Here is a 22,620-nt window from a genome sequence, read left to right as displayed (position 1 = left end):
TCTACATGTCAAATTTTAATTAAATTTTCTATGGAGTTAGCTGACTGGATTTACACATAAGCAATTTTTTTATCGCAGAATTCTAACGGATTTTTTTAAGGCAAAGCGAAGCTTGCAGGAACTGCTAGTATCTAATAAATACATTAGTAAATAATTAAAAAGAATTAAGTAGGTACACTTGTTTCGTCAATGGATTCGAAGCTACTTTTTATCGCGTAATTCCCACGGGAAAACTTTTTAAGGCGAAGCGAAGCTCGCGGGAACAGCTAATAGATAAATCCAATTTGTAATTCATACAGCAGACGCAAGAGAATAATGTACTATAATGGTCATTATAATTATATTCGTAAATTAATGATCTCCCAAATATGGAATTCATGGACTTATTAAATTGGTAACCTCTGACCTTGGCTTTCAGCCGTAGTGTAATCATGTTTGTGCTCTACACAGGACTCTCCTATAAGGGCCGATTCAGACACTGTTTAGTGCGAGTGTAACTGTAAAGTAGATTCAAAAGTTTTGCAAATATTATACACTAGCTGTTCCCGCGCGCTTCGCTTCGCATTAAAACGTTTTCCCGTGGGAATTCCGGGATAAAAGTAGCCTATGTTCTTTCCCAGGGTCTAGACCATATGCATACCAAATCCCATTCAAATCCGTTCAGTAGTTTTGGCGTGAAAGAGTAACAGACAGACAGACAGACACAGTTACTTTCGCATTTATAATATTAGTTAGGATAATTAGGATAGTTAGGATTAGGATTAAGCACAGTAATGTACGGGATCGGCCTCTACCCGCACTACTGGGGTCACTCTAGAAATCGACAATCGAACGAACGAGAATGTCGCGCAATCGCTTAACACAACGAGATAGAGTTGCGGTTAGCGCTACAGTTTTGTTTGATCTACTGCCGCTATCGACTGAGTAAAGATTATTGAGTTTATCCCCTCACTCGTACCATCAAATGGAATAATTTGTTCATTATTACCTGCATATAGACGACCGGATGGTGTACTGGTTAGTGACCCTGACTACTGAGCCGAAGGTCCCGGGTTCGATTCCCGGCTGGGGCAGATATTTGTTTAAACACAGATATTTGTTCTCGGGTCTTGGATGTGCCCGTAAAATGGCAATAGGCCCGCCCCCTATTACATTGGGCCTGATATAACACTGGCGAAAAGTGGGTGCAGCAATGCACCTTTGCCTACCCCGCAAGGGAGTACATTAGTATAATTTGTGAGTGTTTATATTTATATATTACCTGCACTGACGCAGGGATAATGTGGCTATACAATGTGGTCTATAAACATATCTACAAAATAATCGTCATTGCTGGATTTAATTCATGTAATCACGTTTAGCAAACGCGCCATGGATTTGAACATTTGTTTGTTAATAGAGTCCGCTAGATAAGTAGATAAGTAGCTATACACTTTTTTACCTTTCAAAAGTTGTCGCTGCTTCATTATTTAAAAAAAAATGCGGTTTGTTTGTTTGACAAGGTACGTGAATGTGAATAACTACAAAACGTATAATACATACGTACGTGTGTGTGTGTGTGTGTGTATATGTGTAAGTAACAAGATTTTTAAGGACTTAAAATTCGTGATTAATACCAAAATTTTCATGAAATAGCAATTCAATTTAATCTGAATACCTTACTTACCTGATTAAAGCAGGAGAGGTGTTATTTAGGCAAACACGTTTATCGTTTTAAATTTTAACCCTTTAACACCAGTAATGTGTTAATTTAAAGCTCATGTAATGGAATGGCCGAGGGCGATTTTGTGCTTGTTGAAATATATTCCTTGTTGTTCGCAGGCTAACCACGAATCTAATATAATGTAGGTAGGTTTAAGAATTCCACATGCTCCAAATTCGGGTTTGTGAACTTCAAAAATTATGGTTTAGCCAAGGTTTAGTGAATAATCCAAGATAATCCGTAGTAAACTTACGCTAAGATTATTATCGTAGACATTTTTAACAATAAAAGTGATCGATTATTTAAAGCTAATTTGCTTGCGGGGTAGGCAGAGGTGCATTGCTGCACCCACTTTTCGCCAGAGTGTTATATTAGTCCCAATGTAATAGGGGGCGGGCCTATTGCCATTTTACGGGCACATCCAAGACCCGAGAACAAATATCTGTGTTTAAACAAATATCTGCCCCAGCCGGGAATCGAACCCCTTCGGCTCAGTAGTCAGGGTCACTTACCACTACGCCATTCGGTCGCCGGTCGAAGTATTATTAACTAGTGCTTAATATAATTTAAAAATTAAAACAAGTATTATCGACTACTTGATCAACTAATCCAAGTAAAGTACGATCGATAGTGTCAAGAAACAACTTATTACTTTGCATTTTGCTATCGCAAAGTTAAATTGAAACGCCATGTGTGTACTAGTTGTTGTTGATCTCAGTTTAAAATCATGTCTTATCGAGTAACAGTAGATAAATCTGTGAAATTAACATTGCCAGTAACACAATTGAATTAATAATTATATGTCCTATTAAAATTATTCATGTAAAAGTTTGTTAGTCTGGATGTTTCTTAATCTTATATACTAACGAGTTCACGGCTGGGCCATTTTTAAGATATTGGAATGTAGTAAGCTGACACCCTGGATTAACTGATTTGCTACTTTTTAACCTGGAAATCCCACGAGAAATGCTTATAAGTATTTTTGATGTGATTATGCACAACATTATTTCTACTGGGCCAGGTCCAAGATACCTTATACCACAAAGATTAGCATAAGATAACCACGATGATCCAATCATTGGTAATTGATAATGGATTCCCTTTTTAAGATGATTTATAGACTTATCTACAAATAGTACCGCAAATTACTTAATTGTTGCTTAGGAGGATCGAGAGATATCAAGACACACAATGTTATTGTTCCTGTGAGGTGGTGATGCTAAGTGATTGTTTCCAGTGTTTCCACTGAAGTTCAAGGTTGCGACTCAAAGGCTTATGATCTCCGATCCATACGGTCCAGTCCATTACTATATTCCAATTGTGATAATTGTTCGTTCGGAAGCAATTAAATAGAGTGCGATTCCAGAAAATTGATAAATTTATTTACTTGTTGGTTACATTTAAATAGTTGGATATAATTCAACCTGTTTTATTTACACAAGGTGTTTAAAAAGCACTTCTTTTTAGTACAATATACCTACTTGTCCACTTATTCAAAATCAAAATAAAAAATCGAAATTTGTTTATTGCTTCAACTAATTTTCTTAACAACTATTATTAATAAATTCTTTATTGCACATAAATTAATTTTGTACATAGGCGAAGAATTACTACTACTTATTGTATGTCCTGAATAAATTTACATGATAATCAAGATTTAATTCCTGTATAAAATGATGATGGGCACCAATATATGGAAGCTGGGACCAGCACCAATAGAAATGAGTGATACGTCGTTGAAAAAATATTTTTTTGCAGAATATGAATAACGGAAGCGCTTGTCTTGATTTACTGTCCAATTAGAATAATCTTACCTTGAAAGTTTTTATATTTTATTTCTGTAATTTTAATGTTTTTGTTAGTTTTTCACATTCATTTTTAATTTTTATAACGAAATGATCATATTTCATATAATAATATTATATTTGTTTATTATCTCATTAAATAAAACCAGTTGAAAGTAATTTCTCCAATTTCAATAATACGTGTTTACGTGTATTACGCCCTAACTGTCATCAGGAAAGAGAGTGCAATGCCATAGAAAAATACTTTCTTCCGACGAATATATTTCAAAATGGACAACTTATACGGATTTGTCGTCATAATACTTTTTTGCTCACTTGAAAAGAACTATCCAACGATTTATGTCTCATCTTTATTGGACATAGGTCCCAAAACGCCCATTGTCATTTGATTCTTTGTAATAGTCCCAGCCAGCCCCCTATTCTATTCTATTCTGTACCTTTGTGCATATCCCCAACGTCTAAACTGCCTTTCTAAGCTTGGACCATTTCCCACCACGCTGGTCTACTGCGGGTTGGTGGGTTCACATATCCAGATATGCTTAATCTAGATATATGCAGGTTTCCTCACGATGTTTTTCTTCACCGTAAGAGCGATGGTATACAATGCACTTAAACTCAAAGAAGTTATTGGTACAATATGTCAGCGCCGGGATTCGAACCCGCATCCCGATGAGAAGCGGGCGCTTACCCAACTAAGCTACCACCGCCCCCTATCGCAGACTTGTTTTGATAACGATTTTAGGATTCAAAATTGAATTTAATTTGGCACTTATTGTATTACCTATTTATTGTATTACCTACTTCGTAAATGATACTTCATTTTCACTTCGCAATAGGGCCCCAGTTGTCCTAAATTAGAGACCAATCGGAAAGCAGGTCAGTGTTATCCCAAACTGAATACATATTATTATATATTACTTCTGTTAAATGTTAAGGTTACACGTGCCGTAAACTATATTTATTTGCGTGAAGCTGATGTGAGTTATTTTTATGAAAACCGCCGTTTATTTTTTTTGTTATTAAACTTTGGATTCCTATAATCTTTTTGAATCATTAACCTATTCCGGATTTCAATCATCTCGAGTACTTACCTCTAGAATCGCTTTATGTACATTACAACAATATGGGGCAACATACTTACAGATTAGGAATAGAAACAACGTACAATAGGCAATTTAAATAAATTTGATTAGTAACAAATGCATAAATCGTGTAAACTCTAAACAAGATACGAAGCATATCTTTTAAAACGTGTCTTTGTAAGATGCAGTAGCGAGTGAACTCAGAAGTGTTTATTGATGTACGAAAGGTCTTTTAAACCAAACAAGGAGAAGGTACAAAGACGCGTTATGTAATATATTAGAATAGTTGGTGTAGTCGAATTCTCGGATAATCGAATTCTCTGTCTAAACCAACCGTGGGCATCTATGCGCCTCAGCCGCAGCCTCGCCTGGCCAGTGAGTGGTATGTTGGCCGAGCGATGCCGATGATGGCGGCCACGCAGACATAACTTAAATATACACTCTAGTCTGTGTTTTTAATCTCAGATACTAAACTGACAGATTCCGAACGGTTCATTAACAGTCGGTTTTCCCGCCAATAGAATGATACGTCACTTAATCGCGGGACAATCGACTGTTGATGAATCATTCAAAATCTGTCTGTAACTTAAATATACACTCTAAAGACAATTTTTTTATCCCAGATACTAAACTGACAGATTCCGAACTGTTTATCAACAGACGATTGTCCCGCCAATAGAACGATACGTCACTTAATCGCGCGAAAATCGACTGTTGATGAATTATTCAAAATCTGCCTATTTAGTATCTGAGATAAAAAAAAACAGACTAGCCCTTTCCGTTTAGGAATAATTTGGATCTTTTCTCATTGGATCTTTTTCATTGCTTGTGAGTGTATATTACCCTAGCTGTCGTAAGCACGCTTTGGTTTGCTATTACAAGTTTTCCGTGGGAGTTCCGGGATAAAGCCTATATTATAATCCTGGGAGCCATTTCCTGCATTCCACTTTTCATGAAATATCGTTCAGTAGTTTTTAAGTATGGGTAGGCAATTTATACAAACTTTCGCGTCTAGACCATTTAGTTATAAGATGGTTTTGACTTTAGATTTCCTTGTTTAGTTATCATAGTACTTATAATTTTACTTTCAGCATGTAAACTTATTACTTAATAATATTATGAGCTCAATAGATCTAAATAAGTAGACGTCACTATAACATAACTCCCACCTAGGTACTTAGTTTTCTCAGTCAATGGTTAACTCAGTGTGTTTATTTTTACATCCATGTTCTCAGTAGGGAGTAGTATTTTGTTACTAATGGGTTAATTAGATCGATTGCATGTAGATCGTAGGGACCTTTCAGACCTAAACATCTCGTTCGGTTTTGCACTGTATTTGTATTCGTGTTATATTGTAATAGTCTCTTGCTCTGTATTCATGAATATCTAAAAGTCTCAGTTTTCAGGTCAGATATAAATGGAATATAACTTGGTCGAAATTTTGGCGGCCTCTCCTTTGTATGAAATAACTTGTTTGTTTACATCTTTATTCTTTAACGTTTGTTCTATTTGTTCCATCAAAGCAAAGCTTTACCCTTTTCAAGAAAATATTTTAGAACTTTCCTTTTTCTAAAATGTGTTTTTGAAAGTTATGTACAGTCAGAAGGAATTACGCGATTACTTACTTAATTTTCCATTTATGTCACTGTAGTAATTGGATTGGACGAACGATTGCTCATACCTATATAGATTCTAAATGCGTACTAACGCCTATGGACGCTCGCAAACTACGAGTTCTTATAAAAAAACTCTAAAAACTACATTTTATATAGTACTGAGAAATACTGCTGCGCTGTTTTGGAAAGTCATTTATTTGTGCATCACCCCTTATCATTGAGTATTCGAGACCGCATTGTTCTATAGGCTATTATGCTTAGACATTATTGTTGCAGTGCTCAACAATTCTACGCCCCGGAAGAGAGCGATTTCAACACGCACCCGGGGCCAAGCCACTACAGGCGAAGGGGCCTCCCCCCGGGGCCCCTTCGCCTCTCCGACTCCAGCATGGTGGGCTCCCACGCCAACCTCACCGAACACGAGAGGAAGGTCATCATCGAGTTCTGCCATCTGCTCGAGAAGTCCAAGCAACTGTTCAATGGACTCAGGTAATGTGGCGTAAAGCTGGGACTATTCTCAACCGACCGCCTTTAAACTCTGTGGAGACTACCCGACGATAGAAGAACGGACTATAGTCACGATTCTCTCGCCTGTGGAGACCGCCGCTTAGGCTTAGAATCACCGCTACAGTTATTACACTTTCCTATAGAAGTACATAATTATCTAGTAACTTAAAAAAAATAATTTAACAATTGATACACTTGCTTCTCTACATTCTATTATATGTACGGAAATTTTCAGGGATCTCCCCCAGTATGGGCACAAGCAATGGTACGCCCATTTCGGGAGGACATTCGATGTGTACACCAAGATATGGAAGTATCAGCAACAACACCGGGAGACGCTGGATATGAAGTATGGCCTAAAACGTTGGCAGATCGGGGAAATCGCTTCCAAAATCGGGCAACTCTACTACCACTTCTAGTAAGATTTTAAAACAGATGTTTTAAAAACTGCTTTTCAATTTCCTGAAAGCTACAATATATACATACATACCTTACCCACATAATAAGCAAATCATGATACCTATATTTTATTTCAGCTTGCGGACTAGCGAGACGGCTTATTTGAACGAGGCATACTCTTTCTACTACGCTATACGCGGTCGCTCTTACTATACAAAAGCCGTCAAGGAAGACAGATCCGACTTGATGGTCAAAAAGTTGAGATATTATGCTAGATTTATAGTAGTATGCCTGCTACTTAAGAAGATGAAGTTAGTGAGGGAGTTAATTAAGGAACTAGTTAACCAGATAGTTGATTATGGGAACACTTATGACCCGGAGGACCAGATGGAGTGGTCGGTGGTGGTCGATGAGGTCAAGTCGTTCGTGAAGGCCGAGCCAGCTGTCATGGTGCTCACTGACGACAACTTCCCCGTCACCCTCAGCCACAGGTATGTCACCATCATCGCACCCTTATTCCAAAAACTTTATACCCTGCGAAATTTCAGCAAAATGATTATTTACTGTAAATCTTCGAGATTCGGTGTCTAGAGTAAATCGTCAGTCAGTATACAAAAAGAGAGAATTTTTGTATAATCACGGAACGATATTCCATAAAATCATAAGTTTGATACAAACATTATAATTTGCAATGACATAATCACGTTGAGTTTTAAGCACACGGGACTTGAATTTTCACTTCAACATTCTTCCCTAGGTTAACCGCTCTGACGTCGGCCCCGGTCGAGCGGTCCCACCTGATGACCCTCACTCTGGAGGAGATAGTGATCATCGGCAGCCGCTCCGAGCAGGTCAAGTTCTCCGAGCTCACCATGGACATGTTCAGGATCCTGCAGACCCTGGAACGTGAGTCTCGTGAAGATTTCCTGCCCACCTATGATGGGTCTCCGCGCGCTCGCGGCTACCCTTCCACCCCGGGTGCCCCCGCTGCCCGAGGTTCGTACTATTCTTTTCTATTCTATTCTATTCTGGGGGGGTTGAAGCTCCTGTACGTGACTCGAGTGGAACCTTATATGCTGCTCGCGCTACGAAAGAGTTTGGGGTGAAAAGGACATAGTAAGCCTAAATGTGGTCTTCTACCGGCGATGCGAGATGCGAGACCAGAATTGAGTTGAAAGATTTTTTTAATCTGTAAAGTTTTTTTAGTTTTGTCTTACCTCGCTGATCGAAGACCACCATTAATGTTGTGTTGTATCGATGTGAGTTGTGAGTGTTGTGACTAAGGATAAAACTTTTGTTGTTTTTGCGAATTTCAAATTCTACTTACTCTTTAATCAGCTGATCAGTTTGAACACAAGTTGTTTAAACTCAACATCTGAGTTACTACCCTTCAGTTAACTTTATCTCTTCTGCAATACCGGTATATTTAGTTAGAATGTTTAGGCACAACTTTATATTTATCGGTAAACCTTCAAGCTTTCAATATATTTGAGATGGAGTTTTCTCGATAAGTACACTCGCGAGCAACCAAATCGACTCAAGCCTTCACGGCGCACATATACATTGATTTTCCTAAAACGATAAATGGTAAATATAAAAGTGATATGTCATTCGAAAGCTGAAGAATTAGGCTTTCAATTAAGATCAATACCATAAAAAAAAACTAAGCGCAGATTTAATGACGCATTTTAATTGCCCGTCAGTGTTAATTACCTCATTAGGAATCCACGCCTTGCGCTACCTGATCCCGCTATAAAACCTTTCCACATCCGGTGTACCTTATCAGTCGCTTGTTGCAAGTTGACCGGTACACATCTCGTTGCATTGTATTCCTTGTTTTCGCAAACCCATGGATACCACACCAGAAGAAGCTGCTCAAGTTGTTGCCTTGCTGCAACAAGGGTTAAGTCAGCGAGCAGTCGCTGCCCAGCTCCACTTGAGCCAGTCTGCTGTATCCCGAGTATACAGACGGTTCCAAGAGACTGGTGCCTTCAATCGAAGACCAAGAACGGGCCGCCACCGCTGCACTTCAGAGAGAGACGACCGCTTCATTGTCTCAACCTCGCTGCGCAATCGACACCTTACGGGCGTTGATGTGCAGCAAGAACTGAGACGTGTACGACAAGTGGCTGTCAGCGAGTGGACAGTGAGAAGACGCTTGAAGGAAGCCAACTTGACACCAAAAAGACCTGCATCAGGCCCCAAATTGACTGCAGGCCACCGACAAGCGCGTCTTCAGTTTGCTCGAGAGCATCTCGATTGGAGCATTGCGCAATGGCGGTCGGTCCTGTTTACTGATGAGTGCAGAGTGTGTCTGCATGGCAGTGACAGGAGAGGCCGGGTCTACCGGCGTCCGGGGGAACGATTTGCCCAATGTTGTTTCGCTGAAACAGTAGCATATGGCGGCGGTTCCTGCATGATGTGGGCTGGTATTTCTCTAGAGGGAAAAACCGCACTTGTTTTCGTGCCTGGAGGCGGCCGAGGAGGCGGGTTAACAGCTGATCGGTACATCACCGACATTCTACTCGGTCATGTTGTGCCCTATGCAGAATTTGTCGGTGAAGACTTCGTGCTAATGCACGACAATGCCCGCTGCCACACGGCACGAGTCAGTCGGCAGTTTCTGAGAGAGAAGGAATTGCGCACGATGGACTGGCCTGCGCTCAGTCCTGACCTGAATCCCATCGAACACTTATGGGACGAGCTCAAAAGAAGAGTTCGGGCCAGGAATCCAGTCCCTGCAAGCGTGGACGAGCTGAAGACAGCTTTATTAGAGGAGTGGGACGGCATTCCTCAGGAAACTGTCAAAAAGTTGATAAGGTCTATGAGAAACAGGCTGCAGGCTGTAATTAGGGCAAGAGGGGGCAATACAAAGTATTGATTTAAATAAATAAATTTTTATCTTAACATTTTTTGTTTAATTTGTATAATACGATACCCATACCCTTTTTTCCTAAATTCCCGTTTTTCCTACAATTGCGTTCAGACATCATTTATTTCAAAAATGATGAATGGATTTCAATAATAATGATATCAAATTAAAGCTGACATCTTAAGCTTTTAAATGACATATCATTTTTATTATTTCTATTCATAATTTTACTTGTATTAATGTATGTTTGCGCCGTCAAGGCTTGAGTCGATTTGGTTGCTCGCGAGTGTATGTACTTCTCTGTGCAAGCGATCGCGTGCCTTCATACAAATATATTACTATTCTAATACTATTCACAAGATTTCCTATATTTGTAATCCACCGGAGTCGAGTCGTCGAGTACAATTTGTTGTTTATCTTATGTTTATAAAAAATAAGTGTGTTTGTAAACACTCGTAACTTTAATAAAAATCACCATTTTGTACTCATTTGATTTTATGTGGATTGTGTGGTAAATTAATTGTAGGAATTTTATTTTATTATGATCTCGTGCATGTAGGTATGTAATGAGTGTTTTTTATAATTTAAGTTTAATCTAAATGTTACTCTATGGATATTATTAGGTATCTGAGTTAAATATATTTTATTTATTTTATAACACCGAAAGGAGCTATACAAAACGTGTTTTACGTTGTTTTAACAACACTGTACCTATCGCAAACTTGTTTTGACAACGGATAAAAAATGCATTGAATTTGACTCTAATTACTTCGTAAATGTTATTAATTTACTTCGCGATCTAGAGAAATCAATTTAAAACTACTTATACGTTGTGCTGGCGATATTCTGTGGCTAAATGTGCCACTATCGATAGACTATCGATAACCAGACAATAATGTAGGACGCCATTTAAAGTGCAGGTAGTAACGATACCGGATATGCAAGCGTTGACAGGTTAGGAGCCATCAGGAGGGCTACTCTATTCTGACGAAAAAGGAACGAAGAGAGCTATCGTGCAATCGGCACGTTTAATAAAATAAGATAGAGTCGGGGGTAGCGCAGCCGCGCTCCGAAACTTAGTTTTTCGTCAGATAGAGTGACCCTCCAGTAGCATTGTTCTATTGGTTGCATTCAGGATGTTTCTGTTTAAATTTACTGCACTTAGCGACATTGCAAAACCGTCATTGCAAGAACGTTCGAAAGATATCTCTTGCAATACATATGAAACATTTGTTAGGTATTTCTATTGCTTGCATTAACTTTGATATGACAGAAAATTGCACATGCGGTATAAAATTGTATAAATGCGAATTGGGTTTTCTTCTTCTTCATCTTCTCTTTCATTCCCGCTACTCCTTGCGTTTTGCGTATTTTTACCAGATGTGTTTTATGCGACTTTGCCAGCGTAACCTAATACCGGCGCGTAATTACCCATTCTTATCTCCGCTTCCAGGTTATCTGGACTACACTAACAACCGCGAGAACCCGCACAAGTACCTGCTGTTCAAGCCGTCTCTCCACCAAGTGCTGGTGTACCTCAGCAGTGGATGCAAGGACCTTCCACATAATGGAGCGCTGCTGCTCTACATTTCTGCTGATGGCCACTTCGGGACTACCAGCAAACATGCTGATGACAGTGAGTATAATATGCTAGTTGCAATGTCATACTGAAAGCCACGGGGTGCAAGACTAGCACGCCAAGACGTGACAAAAGTTTTGCGTCGCACTTAACTCACATTCAGAATTTACAGTAACCTATAAAGTATTTACCGTAACACCAAATTCATATCATCAATTATTTACTTGATGAGGTCAACTTTGCGCTGCAGACAGACTCACTGCAGCTTTTTTAAATGGCTAGACCAACCTGTTACTGTTTTGGTAAAAAATAATTTGTAATTAATTATAACTATAAGGGTCTGTTCCACAATGTCTGGTTAGTGGCTACCTGACGGATAAAATACATACTGTCACTTTCTGTTATTATTTTTTAGACAGTGACAGCATGTATTTTATCCGACAGGTAGCGACTAACCAGACATTGTGGAACAGGGGCTAACTGTCATTAATTACTTAGTACCTAGATGTATGTAGGTACGTTCGTTATCAAAAAGTTGCGATACCGCGAGCGGTAATGATTAACCGTAACAGGCGTTTTAAGTTTGTCGTCTTTATTTGTGTGTCTGTAGCTATGCTACAAAAAGAAAGGATGATTTGACTCACATGTAATAAATTTGGGCAAATCAGTCTTTAATCTTTATCCTATTAGGTATCGGGTCTTAGACGCACATACATATATTATATAGGTATATATCTATGTGTATGTACTGTATGTGGTCGGTCTATTGCCACTTTAGATAGTTAACTTTCAATATCAGTAGCCGTCCGTAGCCGGCTTTTATAATAATAGGCTCTATTGGTACTTTAATTGCATTTAGGACGAACAACGAATGGCTTTTAAACTTTGATAAACAATATACGAACAAGATGGAGTGTCTTAGAAAAAAAACGTCTCTATAAAATAACAGCTCACTTTCCTAGTGAGCTCTTGTTTTGAGTTAGTTCGGTTAGAAGATTTGAGACTTTATTCATAAGGTTGAATTTAAAAAATACACGGTTTAACAGTAAACAAAATGCAGATATTTTTTTGTTCTTACATTGTTTATCAAAGCTTTTAAAAGATTTTCCGTGGAAATGCATCATGTGAGTTCTTAATTTAATAAACAGGAAAAACGTCGATGTACCGACTCCTCCATTACGGTTACGTAGGATAGGGAGTAGGGAGATAAAAAATAGTAAAAACTAGCTTTCGTCGTCACGTTTACATTTATATAGGAAAAACAAAGGAGCAGTTTTTAAGAGGAGAGTATACCTTCGCGATTCTAGTAAAATAGGTATTTAGGAAAACCTTTTTGCTATCGCTTGTGCTCTCATGCACCGGGCACGGGTGCGATAGAGATGCACTGCAGCACGCGACTGACAACAGGTACTTTTCTTGATGAAATTCTGGTTTCGGGAGAAAACTTTTTACACTTTTTAATTAATATCAACCATTTTCAAACAACCAATATCAAAGGAATAGTTGGCCCGTAACTAATAATTAATTGCCATTTTTTTAAAATAGTAAAAATCTTTTTCGAGCGCTATTGAGTTATATATGCGCTCAACAACATATTTTTCGTTTAATTTTTTTACTAGATATACTTAAATAGTTTTTTATATAAATTTTAACACAAACTTTTTCTTTCTATTACAGTCGGCTACGACTACGGTGGCGTTGTCACCTGCTCTGCTAGGTCTGAGACCGGCCACCGTGATCGGGACCTCCAACGGGAGGGGAAACCGTCCCCTAAAGCCAAGGAGATCTCATGCCTGCACCCCGGTGACCTTTACCCCTTCACCCGTCGCCCCCTGATGATCATTGTTGACTCTGAAAACTCCTACGTCTTCCAGAATATTCCGATGCACTTCGGCCAGCCGTTGGTGATCTTGATGTCACCGGTTGAACTTCCTTCCCCTCTCCAAGGTATACATAAAGCTGTTTATTCTTAACTGGACTGGACTGGTCCACCACAGCTAGGGCAGTTGAAAGAAAAATGAATTAGGTTTTAAGAATACATGAGGATTGTAGGCTCTGCAATGATTTTGCAGATTCGCACCTAGCACTGACAGCTAGGTATATAACCAGTTGGGACCTTAGTGGTTTTAGTGCCAATTTGTCCATAGTCGGTTAGAGCATAACCAGGAAGTAGTGGTTGACTCTTGACACATCTGTCATGAATTTTATATGGAGATGACGTTTAGGGCCAATTTCTCCATAGTCGGTTAGAGGATAACCAGGGAGTAGTGGTTTATGCACGTCAGCGGTTAATCCCGCGTGCGGTTAATGCACGCGAGACGCGGGAAAATGGCGCGCCATCCCGCGTGCGTGATGAAATCCGCACGTAGTTAAAAACAGCTTTACTTTAAACCTGAATTTATTAATCATCTTATTTACAACAACCATGTATCTATTATCACACTTAAAACATGTTCTCCACTCTCATCCACAGACCTGAACCGTTCAGGCTCGCTGTTCACGCTCTTCCTCCACTCGCCCCTGTCTGCCTTCTGCCTGACGTGCGAGATCACCACGGTGTCCACGGTGGAGTGGGACCGCGGCCAGACCATCATCGAGCGCTTCAACGCCGACGCTTCCCGGCTGCTCACCAGGTCCCGAAGCTCAGGTGAGTTAGAGAAGTCAGGTATTGTGGTATTCTAAAGATGGATGGCTATTCCGTATTAGAGAGCGCTTCACGGGATAATGCACCAGCTGATACAACATACGTAGTTCTCCTGCTTTCGCTCGTATCGGCGTTCTGCCTGACATGCGATCTTATAGTGATGGATGTATCTTATAAGGATGGATGGATATTATAAGGATTTATGTCAATTTCATATTAGAACGATACAAACAGACGCAGGTCTTCCTCCACTCCCTTCTATCGTATCGTAATACGAGTAGGCATTCTGTCTGACGTGCGACCACGGTCTCCACGGTGGGGTGGGACCGCGGCCAGACCATCATCGAGCGCTTCAACGCCGACGATGATACAACAGCAAGTAACATTTCATTCGAGCTTAGGTTGTAAGAAATGCCTTTAGGCTTTATAAGGGTTGTGAAAAGGTTAATGCTTTGCTATCTGGTCCTATTGAGTACTTGAGAATGATTAATAAGTCCTAACACCAATTGTTTATTAATACAACCTTGGAGCTGCTGATAAGAGTTTAAATTAACGTTATTTTAACTTGTATTTCAAGAGCATACAGTTCTAGGATCTTATAGTTGTCGTAGACTCCTGATAAGGTTCTAGAAAAGCTAGCATTTGTGCTAAAGTGAGAGCTTAAGGTTAAATTTTTAACGTCAATACAACCATAAAGTTATGGAATGTTGAAATCACATATAAGTAATTTTTAAAACCTATCTTAAGGCTCTTCACACAGCACACGCAGTGACACGCACACATGTTAAGTTTGCACAGTGGGTCGATAAACTTTTACTCGCCAACTTTATTGACAATTATTTTCAAGTAGTGATTTGAGGGTAAGTTTAATTTTTAATTACACTGGTAAGCACCAGGAAAGAGTAGAAATTAATAGGGGTGCCACTTTTCTCCATACTCGGAACCCGATTAGATTTCTAAACAAATGTGGTATTTACTTGTAGAAAGGGAACTACAGGTATTAAAGTGTAGATAATAAGTTATACTAAGGGTATACTAAGCCGAAAGGGGATGACTCAAGGGGTCATTCTGAACAACTTTAGTTCTACGAGTTTTGCAAAAACGCGAAAAAAAAAATTCGTTTTCCATGGTAAAAAGTCACGTGTCAACAAAGTTTCTATGATAAAGGTTTTTTTTGGTTAATTTTTAAAACTCGTAGAACAAAAGTTCCGAATCAGTCTCACTTGTTTTAACCCGACTGCCGAAGGAGGAGAGTAATGTTTTTTGATTGTATGTATGTATGTTTGTAAGTATATTTTTTGGTGGCAGAATAATATTTTTTCATATTTTTAGAGTTTCGTACCTCAAAAGGAAAAAAGCAACCGTTATAAGATCTCTTTGTTGTCCGTCTGTCTGACTGACTGTCTGTCACTGCCCTTTTTCTCAGAAACGGGTAAAGATATCAAGCTGATAATTCGCATAGATATGAGGAGTACCCAAAAAAAATTGGGGTACTCCCTCTCCCATACAAGTAAATTGGGGCTGATATTTTTTCCGGTTATTTTGATGGTGTAGGTAGGTTATCGTTGAATAGGTCTTTTAATATAATAGGTATAAAAAAAGGTTAAAATATAATTATTTGGCTTTTACCCTTAAATTTGGGGACCACACCATAGACAAATCCTAATTTAAAAAATGATTTCAATAGATGGCGTGATTTTATGTTGGGTAACTCAGAATAAGAAGTGATGATATCTCAGAATAATAATGGTTAATGGTGCTATTCCGCTGAGCATCGAAACCGGTGGGACGCTAATGAAAAGTGGTCATGGAAATGCACCAGGGTAGACCCTGCTCCTAGAACAAGGCATGAGTTTGTGATTTGTGTGCGTGAAAAGCGAGGATGGAAACTTTGAATATTTTCTTGATTTTTTTATTATTGATGCAATAACATATAAGTACCTAGTATTATTCTGAGTTACCCACCGAAGTCACCCCGTGGCAGGTTGACTAGATAGGTACTTTTGCAAATCACGCCATATATCGTTGTTTTTATTAGTGGCTACTGTCTATAGAAGAAATTCCGTCATAGACAATTTTACGTTACGAATGAATTTAGTAAACCCAGTAAACCTAACTAATCCAGAGGAAACCTAAAATATCTTTCTCTCTCTCTTTGAAAAACATACTTAATAGCCCAAACTCGATTCTATTCTATTCTCTGTGGGGGTGTAAGTACCTGCACCTGGCTCTCTAGAGTGGAACCTTTGTGCATATCCCCAAGGTCTAAACTGCCTTCCTAAGCTTGAACCATTTCCCACCACGCTGGTCCACTGCGGGTTGGTGGGTTCACATATCTAGATGTGCTAAATCTAGATATGCAGGTTTCCTCACGATGTTTTCCTTCACCGTTAGAGCGATGGTATACATTGTACTTAAGTTAAAAGAACTTATTGGTACATGTCAGCGCCGTGATTCGAACCCGCATCTCTTGCGTGAGAAGCGGGCGCTTACCCGACTGAGCTACCACCGCGCCCAAACTCGATGCTTTTAGCTATTAAATCTTTGAAATAAAATTCAGTCACCTCCGTGTTACTGCCCTCATCAGATCCTCACGAGACCATGCCTCAACCAGCACCATGAGACTGTGTTTTTGAATCCTAACCTAATCTTCCTACGTATTGTCATCACTTAGATCCATTCACTATATTCCTGCTCCTCATCCCAGGGCCGTGGGGAGGCACGTCAGCTTTTTAAAGACATCAGCAGCAGACTAATAGAAGTCTCAAGGGACCCTAGGGCTGGCACTTACCTATCACAAAGGCTAAGCATCGCTATATAGCGGGGTAACGCGGCCAGCGTCTTGGGTACCCTACCCAACAGTGGCAGCGATCTGGCCAGCGTCTTCTTTTTAGTTTAATTTTAATTTTATATTAGTGAGTTTTAGTTAGGCATTAATAATTATAATTTAATCAAGAAGTACCATGGACCTAACTAATAAAAAACATTATCATTTAATTTATTGAATATAGTATAAGAATTATGCTTCCTCAATTTCAAATCAAATTATGTTGGTGTCATAAAAGTTGAAAAAGTGCAATGACAACCAATGTGCAGTGATTTTGTGTCTGTACACAATTAGATCGCGAGCTGTCAGTGCCGCCTAAACCGACGTGACCCTTCTTTGGAGGCCACCGGCCGACTGACCTGGGTGAAGGCGCCTATCTGGGTGAAGGCGCCTATCGGCGCCTCCCCCACAGTTAGGGTAAAACTGAATAAGTCCCTTATGGCCGACTTCAGTAAATAGGTTTCATTTAGAAAAAAAAAAAAAAAAAAAAAAAAACCGGCCGACTGAGTCAAACGTCGCTTGTGTTTATGATTTTATAACACAGTAAGCCGCCATAGATATTTGTATGAAGATTTGAGGGAAAAAAATTGCTCAAGTTTGGGATTAATTTACACAAAATAAGTGTGTGTTTATTAAAAAACAAGGTATTTAGCGCCTAGTCCAAGCATTTATCTTTATAATTTGATAAGAATCATATGAAAATTCTTGATAATTACGACACAGTTGTTACAATACGGGAGTGTGATTTACTGGTTTTTCGTAATTAATTTACAGTTATCCATAAGCATTTACTTAAATTCGAATGATTCAGCACCTAGCTAGACTCTTCGGCTACCTGTGTGATTTTTTTCAAGGCTGTAGAGCATCATTTACTACATAATTCTATGACAATGCCAACCCTCGATTGCCTATTGCCGACCCTTAAACCTTTAGGCTGATGAGAGTTGTCTAGGCAAACAAATTAGGACTACTTGGTGAAAACCAAAAGCATTAAGCACTGGCTATGAGCTAAAAGCATGATTTAAGTCTTTCAAGAATATTTTAAAGCTTTAGAGGCATCCTCAAAATATGTTTAATGCTTTTTAGTAATTTCCTAACAGCCGCCATATTTTTTCACTGAAATAAAAAAAAAAACTTAAAAAAAGATACATTTTAATTAAGTAGGGGAAAATTCAGTAGCGTGTGCTATACTATTCCAAATATATGTTTTTTTTTTATATAGACAGTACTTTTATTTCTAATATAACTTTACACCAAACATTTTTTTTTCTATTTTATTTAATTAAAATATCTTCAAATTTATTATTTACAAAAGGCCCGTCACGTATACAGAACTATTATTCAAAAGTACCACGATAAAGTGCTAGTCGCACAAGTTTTTCGTATTTCCTGACTTCAGCCTAACTACTTACTATATTTTGTATTAATACAACACTTACAAGTTAGCCATTTTGAATCTTGGAAAGTGTCAGGTAATGGCGCCATTATAATTATTATAAAATCTTACACAGAAACATTTTAAAACCCGAGAGTCCTGGAAAGGCATTACAAATATCCATCAAATATGTTTCAAGTTATAGAAGAGTTACATCCAGGACTAATTTAGAACTTAAAAGCTGTCTTCCAAGATTATGTTAACGTTAAATTAAGGTTGTGCAGGTTTTATTTAGGTTCTGTGTAAGTAGTTCAAAAGGTTCTGGGTTTGAGCTATAGGTTTTGCTGTAGCTCTCAGAATGGTTCTAAAACGTGGGCCCTTTTTGCACTCAGGAGGTTAATATAAGGTTAATATAAGGTTATCGAGTTCTAAGTCTCACGAGTTGATTTCCATACAAAGGTTCTAGAACCTTTTCAAAACCTTCCTAAAACCAAAAATGTTACTTGGGAGACGTAGATCTGCCCCCACTCCCCACTATTGCCATTATGCCTGACGTGCGATCTTATAATGGATGTATCTTATAAGGACGGATGGATCGTATAAAGATGGATTAATTGATCTTATAAGAATTGATGGATCTTATAAGGATGGATGGAAATTTCGTATTAGAGAGCGCTTCACGGGACAATGCACCATGCACAACATACATAGATCTTCCTCCAGTCCCGACTATCAACATTTTTCCTGGTGTATGAGCACGGCTTCTCAATAGGTAGCGGAGCTCAGGTAAACGTTAATTCTTCTTATGGTATACAAAGCCGAGCATTTCTGCCTAATGAATCGAACTCCCGATCAAGCGTCATCCCGTAAAGTTTGGGAGATAATGGTTCCCGTCAATATCTTAATTACATACTTGAGATGGGATTCCATATCCTCATGTCGGAACAATGCACTGAAGATGATGATTTTGCAGCAATGATAGCTAATTGCCGTATGGTTTGCTCTGATATTGGCCATGCATCGAGCCTGATTTTCTTCGGGGCACAGACAAAGGTTCAGTGACAAATACTAGGGTTTGTTTGCTGAATGGATTATAATAATCGTGGTAATGAATCCCAACTGCTGTGTTCATACACGGTTCGAAGGTTATGATTGGAAAAGACAAATACTATTAGACCCAACAAATATCTTCAATCACTGACTAATAACCAGCGTGTAGCAGTTGTGAGGGTGGAAAGTCGATAAAAGTTGGTGTCCATTCAGTAAAATGCCCTATCTTTCTCGGATATATCCTTCTTCTTCCTATATAGAGATGCTAAAAGAAGGTAACTATATGTCTAAGGTACTATATACCTTCTTGTGACATCTCTATAAGGCCGTTGATACATTCTCACCCCTCATCTTCTCCTTTCCAGACCCGCTCTTCATCGCTTTCATGGGCGATGAGTTCTTCCGCCTGCTCCTGGTCCGCTACGTCTTCTGCGAGGTGACTCTGCGCATGCACCGCGCGTTCCGTGGCCGCACCCACCTGCCTCGGTCCTTCCCGCCGCTGCCTGAGGCGGAGCTGCTGGACCAGCCCGCTCTGATGCATGCCATATGGGATCTGAGCGCCCTGTTTGATGTGAGTAAAACCCAGCAATGATTTCAAAAGGTAGGATGCGCCTGTCAGATCAGAATTTGACACCCTCGCTGGCCATAATTTAAATAAATTATGATAGTGTAAGGGGGGGGGGGGGGGGGCACTATGTAAATGTCAGGTAGTTAGAGGTGAAAAGACGGGTGTACGTTAAGATGGTTTATTGAGAACTAAAATTACATGGCAACCAAATGCAGTGACAAACAATGTGCTAAATTAACAGAAAATGCATAATTTAAGATCATATTGGTCAGTAGGTCGCACATGCCTGCATTAATGCATGCATAAGAGTTGTACTTTGTACATTCTCCCATCTCCAGAATAGAAGATAGTAACTACATTTATAATGCAACATACATAATTATAAGAAATTTTAATTAGAAAAAGTTAACTATAGAAGTAAAATAATTAAAAGAATATTAAGTAGTAAGTACTCATTGCCAAATACAATCAAACTAAAATACTAACTTAAAAGGAAGTTAAAAAGTTTTTAAGTGCAATAAAAACAAGAAACTTCTAAAAATATGTCCGTAAAGGTAAATCACTTAAAAATTATCTAAATTATTGTTCTAAATGTCTCTATATTATTAATTAGTCCAAATTGTTCATGTTTTGTCAAATTTTACTAGTCTTTTCATCATTGGTGACGTAGCTTGATCTACACTTAACACAGATTGACTCATAGCGCGACACTGATCCACATTAACACTTATTGCAAGGGGGGGGGGGGGGGGGCACTATGTAAATGTCAGGTAGTTAGAGGTGAAAAGACGGGTGTACGTTAAGATCTACACTTAACACAGATTGACTCATAGCGCGACACTGATCCACATTAACACTTATTGCGTTGGGCCTCACTGCACTCATTTCAATGTCACGATTGTTTTGCTTTATTTGCCCTTTAATTTTACACATGTAACAACTAATCACTATAACTGCTACAACGCCGAAAGTCAGTACTCCGTAGATCATGATGTAGTGATGCAGATCATGCGATGAGACTGTAACTATTGCAGACTGCTCCTTCAACGTTTGAATGTCTTCGTTGATTTTGTCAAACTGTTTGTCGTGTACTTCCATTTGGAAATCCTGTGTCGGTATTGATGTGTTGATCACCTCGTTCAGAGGTGACATCTTCGGGACCTCAATTACAGAATTTTGCACTATCAATCTGCTATTTAATTCGTCATGTGCATAAATAGTGAAGTCATCGCCTTTGACAACGCAACCTTGATGTAATTTGATGAGTCCGTTGCCGAGTAAGCGTTTTGAAGTCATTGCTCCGGGGCAAATAATTCGTACTAAGCATTCTTTGCAGCACGCGTACAACCAAGTGTCACCGTCATGTAACTTGACCCATTTATCACTGCAATCAGCTGTTCGTTCCGTATTGCAGTACGTCACGCCTTTGTTTGTTTTTAAATTGATATTACATATTGAATTGGACACTTGCATATTATACTGTGGGTGATTAACCTTGCAAAAAATCTGTTGATCGTTTGGGATTAGACAACTCGAAATATCTTCTGGGTTCAGAGGGATGATTAATCCTTTCATTACATTGAATGCGACATACTCCGTAGCTGCATAAGTATTTAATACACTCTTTCCTTGATAATGTGGTAGAGTCACGACTCTATCAAGTTCATATTTGTCATGTGCCATCAGTGGGATTTTTATTTCCATAATAAGATAGTTCCTTGTCAATCGTACCTGTCCTCTCAGTAGTTTGTAAATATAAATAAAGTTATCCCTTACATCTGGTAAGGTTAAATCTGTAGGTACATGCTTTGATACGAAGCTAAGGTGCTCTTTTAACTGTTCTGGCGGTAAGAGGTGCACATCAACGTGACCTTGATACATATTTGTCAATGTATTTATTAAAAATTGTTGTATAGCTTTTAGGTTTGCAATAATGCGATCGGCTGTAGTACTCGCCGTTAACACGTAGTAGAGATGTTCGTAAAACACCTTTGATTCATTCATACGTAACTTGATATCCTCTATCTGTTTATAAATAAGTTTAAATTGTGTGTTCATTATCGCCTCGTTTCTTTTTATGATATTTTGCTGAGCTTCGAAAATAGTAGTTTGGTTTTTAATTAATTGTAATAGATGTTCATCGTTTTGACGGATCTTTCCGATATCTTCCTCATATTTATCTGCGAATCCTTGATCCAGAACCCCAAATAATACATTTGTGACCGAACCTACTGCATTGATTAGGCCTCTCTTTCGTCTTGTAATGTGATGAGATTGCAGAATGGAGTTGTAATACATTAACTCGTTCATATCGTGGTCTAATTGTCGGATAATTAATTCAGAGTGGGTGTCGTATTCTTGTTTGCGGGCGAAGTTTTTGATGTGCATTACGTAATTTTCTATGTCATTGATCCCTTGCCAATAGGTGCTCATATTATAGTATGTGACCAATTTCCAGTCATCTCTGATTAGTAGTAGTTCCGATATTTTGTCAAAGTATAGCATTTTGCTGGGTTGCAGTTCTGTGATTTGAAAGTAGGTAACATTTTCTTGCAATGTTGGTGTTATAATCATCATGAAAAACATAAATGCAT

The 22,620-nt window shown here is 38.8% G+C and overlaps 1 protein-coding gene across 1 annotated transcript in view; it reads left to right on the top strand.

The window, feature by feature from the left end:
• The window catches only part of LOC125491194 (protein SCAI), a 51,535-nt gene that overhangs the window by 19,425 nt on the left and 9,490 nt on the right, over positions 1-22,620 (top strand). Inside the window, exons 2-10 of the mRNA XM_048632574.1 lie at positions 6,482-6,694; positions 6,948-7,130; positions 7,249-7,602; positions 7,869-8,107; positions 11,437-11,619; positions 13,240-13,509; positions 14,036-14,227; positions 16,633-16,641; positions 19,824-20,029. Of these exons, the coding sequence (XP_048488531.1) occupies positions 6,594-6,694; positions 6,948-7,130; positions 7,249-7,602; positions 7,869-8,107; positions 11,437-11,619; positions 13,240-13,509; positions 14,036-14,227; positions 16,633-16,641; positions 19,824-20,029 (1,737 nt within the window). The 5' untranslated portion in view covers positions 6,482-6,593. The remainder of the gene's footprint in view (positions 1-6,481; positions 6,695-6,947; positions 7,131-7,248; positions 7,603-7,868; positions 8,108-11,436; positions 11,620-13,239; positions 13,510-14,035; positions 14,228-16,632; positions 16,642-19,823; positions 20,030-22,620) is intronic.

The sequence above is a fragment of the Plutella xylostella genome, chromosome Z, assembly GCF_932276165.1.
Source record: "Plutella xylostella chromosome Z, ilPluXylo3.1, whole genome shotgun sequence".
Taxonomy (NCBI): Eukaryota; Metazoa; Arthropoda; class Insecta; order Lepidoptera; family Plutellidae; genus Plutella; species Plutella xylostella.
Note: the sequence above shows the minus strand (reverse complement) of the source record. Positions and strands in the feature narration are given on the sequence as shown.